A 21123-nucleotide genomic window follows, 5' to 3' on the forward strand; every position below is an offset into this window, starting at 1 on the left:
CCATCCGTTGTCCGCTCTGCTAACCTATTTATATCTTCCTGTAATCTCCAACTGAAACCCTAAACTTGCATAGGACACCAGTGCTTGATATTATACAAATGACGTAAAGGTGCAGCTCAGTTACATCCAGTTAAAGGTTTATTTTATAATATATTTATTTTATATAATGCGAACCTCATGGAAATTCTCCTCAGTAATCCCACCATCTTCAATGTGAAGAATGCTGTTAAGCGTTTGTACATAAAGCAAGTCCACCTCTTCAAGATCCTCCAACGAAAGTGGAATACAGCAAAGTTGCTTCCATACCATTGGTGCTAAGTGTAGATCCAATGGCTTCTTTGTACGAATGGCAACACCCATAAGAATTCCCAAAAATTTGAACTGCATTAGGTGTTCATCTGAACAAGTTGAAGGGTTAAGGAGGAACCTGCAGAAAGAAAAAAACAAGTATGCCCCTTTTTTAAAATGAGTGAACAATAATTTGTTATTGCTGCTCATTAATTAGCTGAATAAGAGGGTGAACTTTGTTAAACTTGGGGGTTCACGGAGCAATTGTTAAGCGCTAACCACAGGACTGACCTTGCAGGATTCCCAAGATAGGTCTCAATAACTTATTCAAGACAACTCTCAATCATACACAGTCAAGAAAATTACATGAGCAGCCCTTGAGCGACTGCAGTTAAGTTTGAAGAAATGGCCACACTGGGGTTGGGGGGGGGGCAGGGGAGGGCACAGGGGAATAAAATGCTTCAGCCTTTCAAAGGTTGTACAAGGAAAGAGAAATGGCTAGAAAAATTCCGAGAAGGCTAAATAAATGTGGAAAAGTGATGAAATGGAGTGTTTCTGGAGGCTGATCGATGCCTGATAAAGTGGAGGTGTTGCTGCATGAAGAAGATTGCCCTGTGCCAGTAGGAAGACTATCCTACATTATCAGTAATCAGGTATACTATGTATGCACAACCTACTCCAGATTTACTCATGACCAATGTCAAAGCAACACACAACTTTGTGCCAGGGACCAATGTTCTCTCTAAGCTGTGTAACAATCTAAGTCTCCGCACAGGCTGCACACATTTTGACCCCTATAAGTTAATGCGCATGCGTGGCCCCTTTAAATTTTTTTGTGCTCACTTAAATAAATCGCCTGCATACAGTAAAAAAGAGGGACGTGGTCAGGGACTACAGCTACATTTGGTGGTATTATGGTGGATGCGGGCAGTCTCCATTCTGGCGCTCTTTGGCCTTCCTGGAATGTCTCACTTCATCTTTTACCACTTCAGCCATGAAATATTCTACTTACGGCACTTCAAAACTGACCCACCATTAATTTTAACCTGATTTGCCAATCACGACAGGACTCATCACTTAGATCCTTCTGTTTGACACTCCATGTGGTGTTAAACAGAAACAGTGACACACACCTTCCTCCAGAGGGTTTAAGCCCACTTTGGTCAGGTGTCAGCTCAGTCTCAGACTCCAGAATTACACTCAAACTTCAGGTGTGAAGTGGATTGCTCAAACTTTCTTTGCCTGTCTGAAGTACTGCAAGATCTGATGCTGGAATGAAGAGTGTGCAGATTCTAGTCATGAAATTGCCTCCCTCCTTTTTCCCCTGGTTGACACTGAAGAATGACCAAAGGGGCATTCCTCCACTCATTGAAAGAGAAGCAAATAAAAACTTCCATTGATTTAAGGCTTGGATGTATTTTCCTCACCTTTTGAAGTACAGAAAGAAGAATGCCTCTTTTCTTTAGTTAGCACTCACTCCCTGATTGAAAGATGGATCTAGTTTAGGTCCGTGCTTCCAATTATTAAGTAAATTTGGTAGCATTTTAGTGATCACCATTTAGCTTGATTTGTGCAGTAAATGCACAGTAATATCCACAGGCTATTTATCAGTTCCAGAAACCTGGGAGCAGCTGGTCAAGGAGTGGTTGAGATATGGAAATCCCCCTGCTTCCTGAGACTATCACGGTTCTGGCAATTCTTACAGTGTGACCAACATCCCAGAGCATGGCTACGTGACCCAAAACAGACAACCTGCGTCGGGTTCGGGTCGGGCACACTATCACCACCTCCGGTATGTGGCTCCAATCTTAATGCACTTTTAAAACAACCTTTCAAGGCCTGTTACAGTTTTTGTTGCTTATCTGCACGAGCTTAAAAAGTGAAAAACGGAAGCTAGGTTAACTGGACATTCCGGTGGTCGGGTTGGGTTGAGTCGGGCGTGGGAAAAAATGAAAGGACTTGGACTGGGTTGGGCTTCGGCACGGGACAGATGTGGTTCTGTCGGGCTCGGGTCAGGTTTAAATTGCAGACCTGAGCAGGCCTTTACAACATCCGTCTCATATGGAGGAATTTTAACCTGAATTGGGGTTCCAGAGGCTACTCACCAGTTCCAGTCTGGGGGCTGCCCAGCTGCCATTCAGTTAAGTTAGCGGTGTGGAGAGTGGGGGGGGTGAAAGAGTGGTTTTGTAAAGGCACTGGGAGCTAATGTTAGACAGAAGGCTGGGGGGTGGGGGGGAGGGGTGGTGCCTGTAGTCCTGACTTTCTTTGTGGGGCCCAGAGAAGCACTCCTGCTCCTCTTGGCCTCACAAAGATACAGTTTTGTATTTACCTTTTAGTGCCTCCACTTTTTCTCAGACTGCTTCTGCTGAGCGAAGTATTGATAGTGAATGATCTGCTCAGTAGGCTGCTTCCTTGGTCCCATCTAAGCGTCAGAGTCCAACCGGCATATATTTGATTTAACCACCCAAGTCAAATGTGTGCCTCAACCACCCGTGGATCAAGCAGCATACGACAGGCCGTGGGGTGGCAACAGTTTAGTGCTTTAATTTCAACTCCTGGTTTCCACTGGCGAAAGGAGTTAAAATCCCCCCACCCCCCAAACTCAGTGTTAAAACATTTTGCATCAATTAACATGAAGCTGACGGATGGAGCTTAGCCTAGTTGACTAGCAGTAGGATTTAGCCAACACCTTTAAACTAGGTGGCTGGGGTTGAAATTCATGGGAACTTTGCTCTGCTTGCCTTAATACTGACATACCTGGTGTCTAGTCTCAGAATTGTTGACAAAATTTACAACTTTGAATTGTCTGATTTATGTGCAAGACAAAGTCAAGAAGAGTCAAAGCAAATGTCAGGCAAATCCAGAGATAAATTAGAGAGAAGAGTATCTTTCCTACAAACTGAGCAGTTACTAGAACTTGCTAAGAGTTATATCCACAGGCCACAAATAGATAAAGTATTGCACAGCTTCACATGCATGAAGAGCTGACAACAAGCATCATGGAGTGGTAATTGGGAAAGGAAGATTGCATGATGCTTTTCAAAAGGTGTATAAAAAAGGTCTCGGGTCACCAAACAGCCTTCAGCTATGAATATAAAACTTCCGCTGTACATCAGTAAATAACTAATAAATTTACACTGGAATGGAGTAACAATTCTTACCTGTCTCTGTTATAGCCTACTTCAGCTGTGACATTTGGAGTAGGAATGAGAAGGTCTACTATCCCCATCTCAAGCTCCTGTTTAAATTGTATTTTATAAAATCAAAAGTTCATACACATTAATTTGAACAATGAGCAAGAATAATCAGATGTCGCAACTAAAAACAAAGCTAATTTAGTTTCTAATTCACTGAAGGAAAATATTTAATGTTGAGGCAATGTTAAAATAATCTTAAATTGGCGGAAATTTTATTTAACTTTATTTATGGTCCAAATGCAATTTGTAACTTCAAATAATGTATCTAGAACTTATCGCCATTTCTTTTTACAGCACTTAGAAAATAGATCCAGCCACTGCTGAATCTGGTATACAAATAGTCATTTGGTAGCACAGAGCTTGAGTATTGCTGAAAATAGAGACACGTTGTCAAAGCTTTTCGTCTTGCACTCATCAGGACAATCCGCAAGAATACCAATATAAGGGAAAACAACTTTATACTGTATGAGAAGTGTGTTCTGAGTGGTTGACAAGTGAACTCCGATTGGTAGAAGCATTCTACATGGCAATACCTCTACCAGAGTTCACTTGCTAACCAATCAGCACTCTCTCCCCATCCAGTATAAAGCTGTTGTTTTCCTTTACATTGGTATTCTTGCAGATTGTCCTGATGAGTGCAAGACGCAAAGCTTCGACAACATGTCTCTATTTTAGTAATACTCAAGAATCTGGCATAGTTACTCTATTTCAGAATATTATAAATGGCAGCTATTAAGCCTCATTCATTGAATAGAAGAATGTAGACAAAACAAATGTGGTTTAATTACCTGACATATCTCTGTGATGGTGTCATCAAATACTCCACCAGCATCATCGGCACCCTCTCCCACCAGTTTCACCTTCCAGGCACGTGAAGGTAACCGAAGATCCGATGCGTTGAGTTTAACCACTTGTCTAGCAATCTGTACAAAGATGGGCTTACACTTGCGTCCTCTAGTGGGAGGCAAAGAATGGTCATTAAATATTGCTGTTGACTACAGAAATGGTTTTCATCATTTACAATAAAACTGATAAAGAGAAATTACAGAATTAATTACAGAAATAAGCAAGTACAAAAGTGAAATAATGCAAAGTAAAGAAAATTCACTCACCTGGTAGATATCCTTTTCACAGTGATCTGGGGGCCATAATTTTTGCCTTGGACCATTGTCTTTCCTATGGAACGCACCATAGGAAGAGTATACACTCTTGGTGCTAGCAAAGGCCTTAGTTGTCCCTGGACTATTCCCCATGTTCCAGCATTGTAATGAGATGTACTGTTCTGTAATTACAATTATAAATATTCATTAACTTTCTTTCCAATCTGAAAAGTATTTATTGTACTGAAGGTTTATCATTAACTGTTAGTTTTCCTATTTAATTATTCCAGGCACTACTTACCTGATTGTTTGGACTAAGATTTAGCAACCTCCATGAAGAGTACATGAGGTCTGAGAAGTGGTACAGCAATCGCAGCCTGGCCCTGATCGTCTCAATATTTGTTTCCTTCAATGAACTATACTGGGGTGGAATCGAGTCTGGCAAACCTAGCTGCAGAGGCACAGATACACCTACCAAGAGGAGGAGCAGATTTTCACATTAGACAAACAAAACTCATTCCAGCGTACACCAACCAAGCTGCTGCAGGACACGTTTAGGAGAAGCTTCATTTCTCACTACACAATCCAGACTCTTAAAATTGTTCACATTAAAGCAAGATGCCCATTTTTTTTGGGAGGGGGGGTGGGGGGGTTAGGGATTCCTTGCTTTGATTTGAAGTAGAATGCTTGATTCCCAAGGAGGGGGAAAAATTCCTGCACCACAGACATACCCTTTCTCAAAAGCTAATTATCCAGCAGGGTAAAGAAAAATAAAAACAAAAAATTCAGCAGGTCCATTAATATCTGGAAAGGTTATGTTGTGGGTGTAACACTTCAGCAGAACACATTAACAATGATTTTCTTAAAAATTGTTCATGGGATGTGGGTGATGTTGGGAGGGTTACATTTATTGCCTCTCTCCAGTTACCAGATTTACTGCATTCAATTTCATAAGTGAGATTTGAATTCTCAGCCTCTGGGTTGCTAGTCCAGTACCATAATCACCACACTACTTCACACATTGATGGAGACCGAGAAATTTAATGCCAATATTAATTTATTCAAAGAAAGCTAAGTAAAGGACATATGTGGATTTTTGACATAGTAACACTTCAACCTAAACCACTGCCCGGTTAAGTCGGTTTTTCCCAGATCCAGAATACCTCACAGACGTATTACTTTTGACAACACTATGAATATATCTGATCAGAAGTTGTTCATATATAGGATATTGTTATGACCAGGTTAGAAAGGTGTCTAGGGGTCCCTCTCAACCTTCATCTGGTCTTACAGTAACAGGGTTTAATTTTAAACATACCATGTTTTGAGCTCCGCCTTGGTGAATCCTTGTTAACTGCTTTCCAATTATAATGCAAAGCAATGTGCACAAACAGGCTTTCTTAGGTTTAAAGAAGAAAAGTGCAAATGGATACACGCCGCGTCCCAAGCTAGCATGCATACATGATATGCACATGCAAATTGAGACAGAAAAGATCAGAAGATAAAGTGGAACAGTTTGAGGTAATCTCTGAGGAGGGTTTTTTGTTGTTGTTATTGTGCTTCGAGCTCGCTGTTGAGTCCTTTTGTAGGTAGATCTTGCTTTTCGTTGGGGCCCAGTACTCCTCTTAAACCTTGTTCACTGTTGGAGATTTTTCTCTCTTGGGGTTCATGCATCTTCAATGGGTTTCAGTTCTGTGAGAAAGAGATGGAAGCAGACAGGAGAGGCTGCGGCGAGCCAGCCACGAGAGGTTTTTTCAGTCCAGGAGCAAACAGCTTTCTGCCAATTCAAAACTCTGTGGCAAGTTCAAATTCAAAAACACTCAGGTGGCCTAGCAGGTTAGTCATGTGACTAGCTGATGTGACCACATCCGTTTGTGTATTCGGCCATCTTAGCAGTCAACCTGGAAGGCTACCTCCTCCACATTCGTCTGGTAATCAAAAGTCCATTGTGGATTGAATGTCCCTTTTAAGCACGGTCTGTAAATATGCAAATGCCCTTCCAGTCAAGGGTCTGGGGTTTTTTTTGAAGCAAGTTCTTTCTTTATTCCAGTAACAGTTTAAAATTAATGTTCATGTGGTGAAATTAATATGCCTCATTCATGGCAGGTGGGGCCCTGCATGACAACGTATAGCTTATCTATCTTTGCCAACACAAATGATTTTAACTATTATTGTTACCTGTCAACCTGATGGCAGTGACTCATTTAAATGAGCTTTGGTTTAACCAGGAACATTTCTTAAATTATATCCTAGAGCATTATTAAAGACAGTTTACATTTACTATAATTTTTAATAGCATAAAAGTTATGAATTTGTAAAGACCAACCTCAAAAAATCCCTTTTAAAAATGTTATCGATAATTGAATACTGTAAAGTAACTCAGTCTTAGTCACTGAATAGATAAATGACTTTAGTCATTGAAACCCTTCACTAGTTACAGCCGACAGTAAAATGAATGGTAAGCCATAACCACCTCACCTGGTGCTCTTGGTGGTACTGGAGGGGCTGTCCATGCTACACTGTGGCAACGGCCTGCTGAAATCTGCCGAATGTTCTTTCCCTGGAGAGCTGTGACTAGAGTTGGTTCTCTTACATGATTGGTATGGCCCAGTCCCAGCTAAACAGGAGGAAAAGGAGGAACTGAAATGGAAAATTGGAGACAAGACACTGCAACAAAACCTTCCTGTAAACACATTTTCTTGCTGAATGCACTCCAAACTCCAATGTATCTGTGCTTAGACAGTGTTTTTGAGACAGAAGTATTTAAGATGAAAACTAACTAATTGCACTGATAAGAGAAAGCTGTCCTGCTGTTAGGTGGTCCAGTGCGTGCACGGTGATGCACATCAACACTTTAAAACGGATACAAAATCTGTAAGAAAACAAAATCTATGTAACCTTTTCCTACAAATGCACAGTCACTGCACTGCAACAAGTAATTAATCATGTAAAGTGCATGACACTGACTGCTGCTGTGGACACTGCTCGAGTATGCAAGGCCAGGAGGAGGTGACCATACTATAATATCTATGATGGTCGTCCATGCTACTAGGGGTGCATTGCAGGCAACTACACAGTCAGAGAAAGACTGGGAACCCCAGCGACGTGTCTGTCCAGGTTTGGGAGGGGGCAGGGCTTGGGTCGCTAGAGGTCCTCATAAAAGCAAATATTTTAAGTATTCCCATCAGCCTACTGTAAAACTGGCCAAAAATCTTTGTATGTAGAGGCTTGCAGTAGGTGGGGGAAGGGTGGCCCTGATCCCACCAGCAACACACCTGTCTTCATGGGGTGCACCAGCCTTCCAACAGATTCCCAGGTTGGAGACGATGAAAGCCCTGGAATGGGAGTTTCTCTCTCCCAACATTTGCCCCTGTTTGGTGTAGGCAAAGGCATCATCTCATTCTTCTATCTAATCTGCTAGGGGAATGTTCTGCATGCCTAATCCCCAAAAGTAGTCAGGTCAAACTCAACACATATCCATCTCCAGGAGGAAAACCCAGATACAGCAGTGCAGGAACCATTGCACCCCATGAAGTATAGGATATCTCAGTTGACAGTTTATTGTTACAATGTTTAATATTATTCCCAATTATTCCTGCTTGTTTCTTTTGAAAAGATTTTATATTGCATGCCATCAACTGCTGCTATTGAGAATATGTTTCACATTTCCACCACTCTGTAGGAAATCTCCTGTCTTGTTTGAGGCAAGTTGATCTTTGAACCTGTGCCCTCTAGTTGTGTTCATTGTCCAAATCTAATAACCTGCATTATGGATGGGTTAAAAGATGCCCATACTGTTCAAGATTTCTTACCTGCCCTTCTGAATTGCTGCCCCATCCATAAACATCTCCAGGTGATGAAAGGCCCAGCGTGTGCTCAGCACCCACCACTATATCCTCGATAAAGACTCCACTCAACGCAGGTACCAGCTGAGGTCTGTTATGATTACGGGCACGGCCCTCAGGCAAGCCAATCAGACGGTCTGGTAGCACAGAAGTGGATCCATTAGATTTTGCACAGGGCATATTGTGCATTTTATGACGATAAATTCAGAACATTTCCCGCCTCCAAATATAAATGAATAGACTCATGCAAATTTGGTGAAGGAAGACCATTCATAAGACACTGCTCCTTTACAAGTTTACAAAGCCATCTGACTGTGATCTTCTCCCTCCCCTAATGTACATATAAGCTTCCCTGGGTAGTTTGCTTGAGGCCAACACAAGATGCAAACTATGAACTGACCTTATGTGCAGATAATCGGTGATAATGTACCATGATGGTTAGACCTTCTTATTATTTCTGGATTGCAAACAGGATTTCTGCTAGGCACCTACGTCACACCAGACATTAATGCAACACTAAACTATCAGAAGAAAAGTAGTTGGCCAGTCAACCTTTTCAGTCATCAATTAGATGACTGGCCTTTACCTCAACTCCATTTACACACATTTGCTTCATACCATACCTAAAGGTATTTTTAAACAATGAATGTCTTGTAGAGCAGAAACTCCCTTATCTCTATAATGGGGAATTAAAAGCTTCTCCCCTGAATTAAAATCTCATCTGAAATCAGCAGAAAAAATTAAAGCACGCCTACTCAACGTGGGGCTTGAACTCACATCATGAGTCTCATGCTCTACCTACTGAGCTGGCCAGGCTTATCAATCAGATGTAGCCATTTACAGAAGTAAGCACCAACAGCGAGTTGAAGTCAGTCTAAATAACTCAGCAGCTTTCAACAAGCTCATGAAATGGTTATACAGCCAAAAACAAACTAGCTGACTTCCTTTTATGCATTTTCTTTACAAAGATTTCTAAAAACGAAAGCAAACATTTTTCAGAATGGATTAGACACATTACTACTGGTTGGTGTTGGGGGTGACTATTTAACAAATATAAAAACAACAAAATGATGGATTATCTAAAATAAAAGCAAAATACTGCGGATGCTGGAAATCTGAAACAAAAAGAAGAAATGCTGGAATCACTCAGCAGGTCTGGCAGCATCTGTGGAAAGAGAAGCAGAGTTAAACGTCTGGCAGCATCTGGCAGCAAACGTTAACTCTGCTTCTCTTTCCACAGATGCTGCCAGACCTGCTGAGTGATTCCAGCATTTCTTCTTTTTGTTGTGATGGATTATCTAAGGTGTCTAAACTTGCCTGTGTAACCAAATTGCAGCAGCCAATGATGCTAACTCATGTTCAATAATCCATGGAGAACTGTGGTTAGGTCAATGGGCAGAGAGGTGGCAAAAGAGTTTAAGAATGGATACAAAAAACAGACAGCAAATTCCATAACACAATACCAGGGGAATACCAATGCAACCTGTGCTGTTTAAACAAATGCTGTCGATGTTGATGTTAGGACTATCTTGATTAGTTTATGTTGTATTGTGTTGTTGAATAATAACTTCAATGATGCATGTTTTAAACCATAGAATCATAGAATGGTTACAGCACAGAAGGAGGCTATATGGCCTGTCATGTCTGTGCTGGCTCTCTGCAAGAACAATTCACCTAGTCCCACTCCCTGGCCATTTCCCCTTAACCCTGCATATTTTTTTTCTTCAAGTAGCAAATCACTTGTAATACCTGGATCAACTGCAAGTCTCTCAATTTGCTTTGTAATGAATGAAAAGGAAGTTAAAAAAAAAATCACTATTTCCATAGTTTTGAGGCATTGATGGTTGGAGTCCTGGTTTAATAATTTTGCAGTCTATCTAGTCAGGCTGTGCTCAGGATAATTGATTAATAAACTGGCTGCAATGCTAAAAAAATTCCCTCTGGAAATATTAAGCATAGAGAATTTAATTATTTAAAACCTGACCGATCTCTAATCCCCATATCAATCTCTAGGAATATTCTTCACAAAAATTAAAAGCTTCAAAGGCGAGTGGTGATCTTCATGGGGGGAGTAGGTGTAGAAAGCGGGCAAACATTGCTAACCTTTACAAATGCTGTCAATATTTTTTTTTAAAAATGGATATTTCAGCTTCCCTTAATTATATTTGGGCAAAAAAGTTGCTGATAAAATCCAGTGGCCAGCACAATAAATGTAGAGGCAGGAAAGAGCTTGGGGGAATAATCAATGGCACAGCACCCACAGCCACAGTTCATGACTGGGAAATTGAAGCATGAGTTGGCTTGTTTGTTAATGCACAGCACTGTCCCCAGAGGGCAGCAATGCAGCATGCCTAGCAAAAGATGGCAGAGAAAAGTAGAGATGAAAAGTGACCTTGACTATCATTGACAGTGTCATCCCTATGGTAAAGATGTCCTTTCAGCAGATGGCACAGATCTGCAACTGGCTTAGCGTTGACCTAGAATCTAAGAAGTCATTTTCCCATGGTCACCATCAGTTAGGTATACCAAGGTCTACAATTTTGTTGATTTCATGGTGGGTGCAGGCAATCTGGCTCTGATCTCCCATGCATCCTTCTTTCAATTTACATCACTTCAACCATTAAATCCTGCAATTAAGGCACTTCAAAAATCAACTCCAGCCTCCCATCACTAACCCAGACCTGATGCATCTCCTGTCCAAACCCAGAGAGATTTCCCTTTCCTGCTGCTAAAATCTCACCTTTCCCTGTTTTACCTCTAAAATTCCAGCCTTGTCCTCCCCATTGCTAATTCCTAAGTATTTCAATCCTATCGGCACAGTGGCACAGTGGTTAGCACCGCAGCCTCACAGCTCCAATTATGGGTACTGCCTGTGCGGAGTTTGCAAGTTCTCCCTGTGACCGCGTGGGTTTTAGCCGGGTGCTCCGGTTTCCTCCCACAGCCAAAGACTTGCAGGTGATAGGTAAATTGGCCATTGTAAATTGCCCCTAGTGTAGGTAGGTGGTAGGGAATATGGGATTACTGTAGGGTTAGTATAAATGGGTGGTTGTTGGTCGGCACAGACTCGGTGGGCCGAAGGGCCTGTTTCAGTGCTGTATCTCTAAATAAAATATCCCATAACTTTCTCTTTAGGGAATTCCAGGTTTCCCCACTGATGTGCAGTCTACTTCCAATAATCTGAAGTCACTCTTAGTGCTCAAACAAAAAAAATCAAATTATGCAGTAATTCTAATTCAAAAATGTGAATAAAACAGCAAAGTAAATACTTAGGGTGTAAAAAAAACAAAATTAAGAGATTATGTATAGGAGTGTGATTTTCTGATCGAGATACAGGCAAACAAACAATTGCACAGGATAGTGAGATACTGCCCCTTACAGGGTTGATGGAATATTGTGCTGTAGAAGTAGAGCAGCAGCAGTAGAGGAAGCTGCGCTGACCCCAGAGTGGCCCCGTGACTCGCCAGGGTGCGTACCTTCTTATTCATTAGATGACATGAAATTTTTCTTTAAAAAAAATTTCCAGTTGCAAAATGGAACTTGGAGAAAAGTTAGTCAGCCAACCAGTCAGTCATTCAGTTTCTATAGGCATTTGTAATGAATTAAAATACTTTCTTGGTGCGATTCTAAATATAATCTTAAAAAGCCTGGAGAATTATCTTACCTTGGCCAAATGTGTACACGTGGCCATCTTTGGAAAGGGCAACAGAAAATTGGGTGCCACAAGCAACCTTTTTGATTCCTATTCCACACAAGACATCCACTTTCTGCAGAAAAAGTAAAAAGCTTGAAGCAAAAGCAAGAGAGAACTTGTAAAAACAGGACAGGTGAATTATGTACTTCATTCATTCAGAACATAATTTTCTCACACTGTTTTCACAACAATTAATTGAAAAATTGCCCAGGTTATGTCCTGTCCACAAGAAACAGCAAAGTAATCCAATCTGGTTAATTACCACCCCATCAGTCTACTCTCAATCATCTGCAAAATAATGGAAAGGTGTCATTGACAGTGCTATCAAGTGGCACTAACTCAGCGATAACTGCTCACCGATGTTCAGTTTGGGTTCCGCAAGGACCACTTGGCTCCAGACCCCTCTCAGCCTTGGTTGAAACATGGACAAAAAATGCTCAATTCTCAAGGTGAGGTGACTGCCTTTGACATCAAGGCAGCATTTCACTGGGTGTAACATCAAGGAACCCTAACAAAACTGAAGTCAATGGGAATCGGGGAAAACTCTCCACTGGCTGGAGTCATACCCAGCATAAAAGAAGATGGCTGTGGTTTTTGCAGGTCAATCATCTCAGACATTGCTGCAGGAGTTCCTCGGGGTAGTGTCCTAGGTCCAACCATCTTCAGCTGCTTCATCAATGACCTGCCCTCCATCATAAAGTCAGAAGTGGAGCCGCTTGCTGATGACTGCAGTGTTCATTCCCATTTGTAACTCATCAGATAATGAAGCAGTCCATGCCCACATGCAGCAAAACCTGGATAACATTCAGGCTTAGGCTGATTAGTGGTAAGTACCATTTGCACCACTCAAGTGCCAGGCAATGACCATCTCCAACAAGACAGAATCTAACCATCTCCCCTTGCCATTCAACTGCATTACCATTGCTGAAACCCTACCATCAACATTCAATGACCAGAAACTTAACTGAACCTGATACATAAACACCATGGCTACAAGAGCAGGTGCAAAGGCTTGAAATTCTACAATAAGTAATTCAGCTCCTGATTTTCCCAAAGCCTGTCCATCACCTACAAGACACAAGTCAGGAGAGTGCTGGAATACTCTCCACTTGCCTGCATAAGTGCAGTTCCAACACTCAAGAAGCTCGACACCATCCAGGACAAAGCATCCCACTTGATTAGCACCCCATCTACCACCTTAAATATTCACGCCCTCTACCATCGGTGCAGTGGCAGCAGTGTGTACTACCTACAAGAGGCACTGCAGCAACTCGCCAAGGCTCCTTTGACAGCACCTTCCAAACCTACGACCTCTACCACCTAGAAGGATAAGGGCAGGTGCATTGGAATACCACCACCTGCAACTTCCCCTCCAAGTCGCACAGCATTCTGAATTGGAAATATATCACCGTTCCTTCACTGTCACGGGATCAAAATTCTGGAATTCCCTCTCTAACAGTGTAGGTATACCTACACCACATGGACTGTAGAGGTTCAAGGCGGCAGCTCACGACCACCTTCTCAAGGGCAATTAGAAATGGGCAATAAATGCTGTCCTTGCCAGTGATGCCCACATCCCGTGAATGAATAAAAAAAACTTGACTACACAAATTGACAGTAACCTCAAATATTGCGATTTATTCAATGCAGTCATAAAGCAGTGCTGAAGGACAGAATGCCATTCAAATCACAGCAATAACCAAGGTTTGGTAGCACAATACCTGAGGAGAGGACTTGGCTGTTGAGTTGCCTAGACCAAGCTTTCCATAATCTCCATCGCCAAAAGCCCAAACCATCATCCCATCGGCGGAGACAGCTAAAGTGTGATTTAAACCACATGCAACCTAGAAAGAAAAACCTGGCAATTTAAATCCACTGGAAGGATACCAGATGACAAAAATAATAATACACAGAAGGACAAACAGTACTAACATCAGTTTTAGTTTGTTGATTTTTTTTTTCCCCCGTTGCACCAAATCTAAGGCCTGCTCTAGTGGTTCAGGTAGGCATTAATGATCCAAAGGCACTGATCCCATAGCACTATTCGGAAAAAGAAAAGTTCTCCCAGCACCCCCTCGCAATGAACGTTATCACATGATAGTTTAACAAGCCATTCTTCACATTTGTGTTAAGACCCAATTGTGTTTATTTTTGAAAATACAAACTTCTGGTGAAACCATATTATAGCATTTTAAACCTAGTGCAGTAACTTAGATTAATTTCAACATAGAGTGAGAAAAGTGCTTTTCCCTAAGTGGTAGTAACTTCAGTATAGCCTTGCTCTAACATACACGGCTAATGATGAGAAGGAATCATTACTGCACACTCACGGTCAACAGTTTCTGAAATACCTGTCTGCAACAAGCTCAAAGCAAGAAAGAATCCCAACTCAAAACATCAGAAAATCCTCCACTCCCTTCTCTCCACCGTTGGTGGCTATGCTTTCAGACATCTAGTCCCCATACTCTGGAATTCCCTCTTTAAACTGCTGTCTCCCTATCTCCCTCTCCTCTGCACCTTCTGGTATACAAAGATAACCCCTGGCTTCTTTTCCCAACTGTAAATCAACTTCTTAAAGTCCTCTCCCTTGTCTCCTCCATCCTCACCTCCAACAAGGGCTAGGAGCTCATGGACATTTTTTTTGTCATTAACAAGACCATCTAATCAGCTGCCTCTGCTGTTTCTCTCCCTTTCCCTAGTCCATTGGGCCAAACTTCTGCCAAGGTTCCCCTCACCTGAAACCTGAACTTGCATTCTTCTCTAGTTTCTCTCCCATCTCTACTCATACCTTTTCCAAGCCATCTTATCCACGAGACCCACCTCCTACTCTGACTCTATTTGCACTAAACGGTTGACCACTCAACTTCCCTTCCTGGCTCCCATGTTAGCCGATATTGATAATGGTTCTGTCCCCTCAGGTACTGCACACCTCACCTTCAAATCTGCCGTCATCACCTCTCTCCTCAAAAAAACAAACCGCAACTCTCTCCCCCACCACCCCCCCTACTGTCCTTGCAAGCCACTGCCACATCTTCAACCTCCCTTTCCTCTCTCAAGTCCTTGAGTGTGTTGTCATCTTCCAAATCCATGACCATTTTTCCAGGAACTCCAGGTTTCAATCCCTCCAGTCAGGTTTCTGTCCTTGCCACAGTACCAAAACAGCTCAATCAATAGCACAAATGGCATCCTATGTGACTTTTTAAAAATTCATTCATGGGATGTGGGCATTGCTGGCCAGGCCAGCATTTATTGCCCATCCCTAATTGCGCTTGAGAAGGTGGTGGTGAGCTGCCTTCTTGAACCACTGCAGTCCATGTGGGGTAGGTACACTCACAATGCTGTTAGGAAGGCAGTTCCAGGATTTTGACCAAGCGACAGTGAAGCAACGGCGATATAGTTCCAAGTCAGGATGGTGTGTGACTTGGAGGGGAACTTGCAGGTGATGGTGTTCCCATGTATTTGCTGCCCTTGTCCTTCTAGTTGGTAGAGGTCGCGGGTTTGGAAGGTACTGTCTAAGGAGCCTTGGTGCATTGCTGCAGTGCATCTTGTAGATGGTACACACTGCTGCCACTGTGCGTCAGTGGTGAAGGGAGTGAATGTTTATAGATGGGGTGCCAATCAAGCAGGCTGCTTTGTCCTGGATGGTGTCGAGCTTCTTGAGTGTTGTTGGAGCTGCACCCATCCAGGCAAGTGGAGAGTATTCCATCACACTCCTGACTTGTGCCTTGTAGATGGTGGACAGGCTTTGGGGAGTCAGGAGGTGAGTTACTCGCCGCAGGATTCCTAGCCTCTGACCTGCTCTTGTAGCCATGGTATTTATATGGCTACTCCAGTTCAGTTTCAGGTCAATGGTAGCCCCTAGGATGTTGATATGGGGGATTCAGCGAAGGTAATGCCATTGAATGCCAAGGGGAGATGGTTAGATTCTCTCTTGTTGGAGATGGTCATTGCCTGGCACTTGTGTGGTGCGAATGTTACTTGCCACTTATCAGCCCAAGCCTGGATATTGTCCAAGTCATGCTGCATTTCTACACGGACTGCTTCAGTATCTGATGAGTCACGAATGGTGCTGAACATTGTGCAATCATCAGTGAACATCCCCACTTCTGACCTTATGATTGAAGGAAGGTCATTGATGAAGCAGCTGAAGATGGTTGGGCCTAGGACACTACCCTAAGGAACTCCTGCAGTGATGTCCTGGAACTGAGATGATTGACCTCCAACAACCACAACCATCTTCCTCTGCGCTAGGTATGACTCCAGCCAGCGGAGGGTTTTCCCCGATTCCCATTGACCTCAGTTTTGCTAGGGCTCCTTGATGCCATACTCGGTCAAATGCTGCCTTGATGTCAAGGGCAGTCACTCTCACCTCACCTTGAGACAAATCTAAACACTCTCTCCTTGTCCTTCCTGAACTGCCTACAGCCTTTGACAGTCAACCACACCATTGTCCTCCAATGCCTCTCCGCTGTCATCCAGCTGGGTGCGATTTGCCTGGTTCCATTCTGATCAATCCAGTCATAGCTAGAGAACCACCTGTAATGGTTTCTCTTCCCAGTCCCACTCTGTTACCTCTGGTGTCCCCCAAGGGTCTATCCTTGGCCCCCTCTTATTTCCCATCTCTATGTGGACATCATAAGCACAGCATCAGTTTCCGCATGCACACTGGCGACAGCGAGCTCTACCTCACCACCACCTCTGTCGACCCCTTCAGTCTCTAAATTGTCAGACTGTTTGTCCAATATCCAGTACTGGATGTGCAGCAATTTCCTCCAACTAAATATTGGGAAGACCAAAGTGATGGTTTTCAGTCCCCGTCACAAATTCCACTCCCTAGCCACCAACTCCAGCCCTCTCCCTGGCAACTGTCTGAGGCGGAACCAGACTGTTCACAACCTGGCATCACATCTGACCCCCCGAGATGAGGGTCCAACCACATATCCACACCATCACGAAGACTGCTTATTTCCACCTCCGTAACCTCGTCCGACTCAACCCCTACCTCAGCTCAGTTGCCACTGAAACCCTCACCCATGCCTTTGTTACCTTTGCTATTCCAATGCCCTCCTGGCCAATCTCACACATTCTGCCCTCCTTAAACTTGAGATCATCTAAAACTCGGCTGCCTGTGTCCTAACTTGCATCAAGCCCAGTTCACCCATCATACCTGTGCTCGCTGACCTACATTGGCTCCCGGTTAAGCAACACCTCAATTTTAAAATTCTCATCTTGGTTTTCAAATTTTTTCACGGTCTTGCCTCTCCCCATCTTTGTAACCTTCTCCAGCCCCACAGATACCTGTGCACCTCCAATTCTGGTCATCTGCCTCAATATCTCCTGCTGTGGTTCAGTGTCAAATTTGTTTGACAATGTTCCTAGAAAGGACCTTGGGATGTTCTACTACATTGAAGGAATTATCTAAACACAAGTTGTCATTGTTGCTCTTTGGCTCAATGTCCATTTTTGTCTTACTACAACTTCTGTGAAGCAACTTGGAATGTCTTTCTACATTAAAAACATTATTTAAATGCAAGCCCTTTTATTTAATCTTTCATTAAAAGTGTCCCTTTAGAAGTGGTGTCTAATTTACTAGCCTATGTAGTTAACTGATGGATTTATTTTTAAACCCATTAATGCTGTGGAGCACTCACATCACTTACTCACTGGTATTTTTCTGCTTTCTCAATTTACCAGAGCTTTACTACAGCATCCTTCACATATTCAATCTTGCTGATTTCACTATTTTTTCTCTCTTCTCTCAGCCTTGCTTGCCACTATTTCTCACCAACACCGTTACTATGTCCCTATGTCCCAGCACTTTGTTCTTTCCTTACCCAATTTGATTCATCGCTCCACAATTCTAATTGTATAGTCTGAGTCACAGTGAGGTTTGCTCTGAACCACTACACCTACTCGGACTTCCCCCCACATAAATAATGCAGAAACTTTATTTGAGAAGGTATGTATTTTTTCATCCATTTGTGATCGAGTTACTTGGTAGTGTGAATGAAATACTCAGTGACCTGGACCAAGAGGTCTACCATTGGTCCACTGCACTAGATTAAACACCTTACATCTACATACACTTCGTCATCTTTTCAATCAAATTTCCCATGTCTATATTTATAATGAAAATTGGTCAGGCTGTAATTACATTCCTCCCTCAATGGAGGTGCTGGAGCCACCACTGGTAGGAGAATGTAAATGCACCGTGACAAGTTTACATAAGCAGTTCCCATTATAAATATGGACGTAGGAAGATATAATGCAAAATAAGGTAAAAATGTGAAACTTTAAAATTGGGACTGAATTACATATATGCATCCTGATTAGAGTACCTTCATCCTCATTATAGAAAGCACATTAAAAAGACAGAGAGCGTACAGCATAGACAGACAAGAATGGTACCAGGAATATGAGGATAGAGTGGGAAAAAGACATTGAAGCGGAAGATCAACCATGATCATACTGAATGGTGGTGCAGGCTCAATGGGCTGAATGGCCTACTCCTGTTTCTATGAAGGGAAACCAAGGAAAGAATAGAGCTGCTGGAACTATTTCCACTGCAGCAGAGGTGAAAAGGAGATTTGATCAATTATGAAGAGTTATGATGGTCTTCACTATTTACTCTATTTTGGTGAGACCACATCTGGAGTGTACAGTTTTGCTCCCCACATTCAAGAAAGGACACATCTGCATTGCTGGTGCTATTACGAAGGTTCACTAAATTGGTCCCTGGGTTGAGGGGGCTGTCCCATGATGAGAGGCTGAGTAAATTAGGCCTATGTTCTCTGGAGTTAAGAATAAGAAGCAATCTCATCGAAATATACAAGATTCTGAAGGGGCTGGATAGGGTAGACACAGAGATTGTTTCCACTGGTTGAGGAATCTAAAACACGGGGGCACACGGTCTCAGGATAAGGGGCCGATCATTTAGGACTGAGATAAGGAGAAATTACTTTACTCAAAGGGTTGGATGGACAGATTTTTAGTCTCTCAGGGAATCAAGAGATATGGTGAATGGGTAGGAAAGTGGAGTTGAAGCCCAAGATCAGCCATGATCATATTAAATGATGGAGCAGGCTCGATGGGCCTTATGGTCTACACCTGCTCCTATTTCTTGTGTTCTGGTTTCCTCCGGTTGCAGAGGCAGTGACTAGGGGTCATCAATTTATAATGATCCCTAAAGGAGAGTGAGTAGAGACATTAGAAGAAAATTCTTTACACAGCTGGTTGTTGGAGCCACAGAGAGTGGTTGAGGCATAGACTACAACAAATTTTAATGAATAATTGTCTAAGTACTTGAAGCAGAGGAAGATTGGGGCTGCGAGACAAGAAAGGGACAGGGGAATTAATCACATTGGCCCAGTAAAAAGGGGTGGTGTCAGAGGACTGCAATTGTTACAACCTCTGTTTAAAACAAAGAGAGGGATCAACCAACAACTACAGGCCAGTCAGCTTAACACCAGTGGTAGAAACATTTAGAGACAAGAACATGGAAAAAATTAATTGGCATTTGGAAAAGTATTGGCTAATAAGTAAAAGTCAGCATAGATTTGTTAAAGGCAAATCACATTTAACTAACTTGATTTTGTTCTTTGATGAAGTAGGGGAGAGGGCTGACTGGGTAGTGCAGTTAATGCTGCATCTATGGACTTTCAAAAAGAAGATTGAAGCCCATGGGAACAAAGAGACAACTGGCTAAGGGACAAAAGCAGAGAGAATGGTGAGAGGTTGGTTTTCAAACTGGAGGAAAGTAAACAGGGGTGTTCTCCAGAGGTAAGTATTAGGACTACTGCTCTCTGATATATATTAATGACCTAGGCTTGGGCATACAGGGCATAATTTCAAAGTTTGCAGATGATGCAAAACCTGGAAATGCAGTAAACAGTGAGGAGGATATTAGCAGACTTCAGGAGGACGTAGACAGACTGGTGAAATGAGCAGACACATGGCAGTTGAAATTTAGTGTAAACGAAGTGATGCATTTTGTTAGGAAGAATGATGAGAGGCCATATAAATTAAATAGCACAATTTTAAAGGGGGTGCAAGAACAGCTATTTGAAAGTATAAGCACACAAATCTTTTAAAGGTAGCAGGACAGGTTGAGAAGGCTGGTAAAAAAAGCAGATGGGATCCTTGGCTTTAATAAAAAGGCATTGAGTACAGAAGCAAGGATGCTATGCTGAACCATTCTATTTAAAAAAAATACTAGTTAACCCTCAGCTAGAGTATTGTGTTCAATTCTGGGTACCACTGTTTAGGAAGGATGTCAAGGCCTTGAAGATGGTGCGGGAGAGATTTACTAGAATGGTACCAGGGATGAGGGTCTTCAGTTATGTGGACAGACTGGAGAAGCTGGGGTTGCTCTGCCGAGAGCAGAGATGGTTAAGAGGAGATTTGATTAAGGTTTTCAAAATCAATAATGGCTTTGAGTGCAAATGGGAACCTGTTTCCAGTGGCAAAAGGGTCAGTAACCCAAAGATAGATATTTGAAAGGTAACTGGCAAAAAAACAGAGGCAGTATAAGGAAACAGTTTTTTTTTGCTCAGTGAGTTGGAATGCACAGCCTGAAAGGGTGTTGGAAGCAGATTCAATAGTAGCTTTCAAAAGGGGGTCATAGTGTCATTTATGGCACAGAAGGAGACCACTCAACCCATCGAGTTCATGCCAGCTCTCCATGGAGTTATCCAGTCAGTCCACTCCCTTGCTCGATTCCCATAGCCCTGCAAGTTTATTTCCTTCAAGTGGCCATCCGATTTTTCCTTGAAGTCACTGATCGTTTCCATTTCCACCACCCTTGTGGGCAAATGAGTTCCAGGTCATTACCATCTGCTGCGTAAAAAAATTATTCCTCATATTCTCCCCCCACCACCCCCCCACATCTCTTGCCCAAAACCTTCAATCTGTGGCCCCTAATCCTTGTACCATTAGTTAATGGGAACAATTTTTCTGTGCTAAACAAAGCTAAGCCTGTCATAATCTTGTACAGTTCTATCAAA

The 21123-nt window shown here is 42.5% G+C and overlaps 1 protein-coding gene across 10 annotated transcripts in view; it reads right to left on the bottom strand.

Annotated features, from left to right (window-relative positions):
• Window positions 1-21123, bottom strand: part of herc1 (HECT and RLD domain containing E3 ubiquitin protein ligase family member 1) — a 295507-nt gene that overhangs the window by 15268 nt on the left and 259116 nt on the right. For all 10 annotated transcript variants that reach the window (XM_068015273.1, XM_068015277.1, XM_068015276.1 and 7 more), the window contains 9 exons: window positions 13843-13965; window positions 12092-12194; window positions 8398-8567; window positions 7064-7202; window positions 4887-5056; window positions 4598-4767; window positions 4274-4439; window positions 3450-3526; window positions 175-427 (listed from right to left, as the gene is read on the bottom strand). In XM_068015273.1, coding sequence (XP_067871374.1) covers window positions 175-427; window positions 3450-3526; window positions 4274-4439; window positions 4598-4767; window positions 4887-5056; window positions 7064-7202; window positions 8398-8567; window positions 12092-12194; window positions 13843-13965 — 1371 coding nt within the window. The remainder of the gene's footprint in view (window positions 1-174; window positions 428-3449; window positions 3527-4273; window positions 4440-4597; window positions 4768-4886; window positions 5057-7063; window positions 7203-8397; window positions 8568-12091; window positions 12195-13842; window positions 13966-21123) is intronic.

This window comes from Heterodontus francisci, chromosome 35 (genome assembly GCF_036365525.1).
Source record: "Heterodontus francisci isolate sHetFra1 chromosome 35, sHetFra1.hap1, whole genome shotgun sequence".
Taxonomy (NCBI): Eukaryota; Metazoa; Chordata; class Chondrichthyes; order Heterodontiformes; family Heterodontidae; genus Heterodontus; species Heterodontus francisci.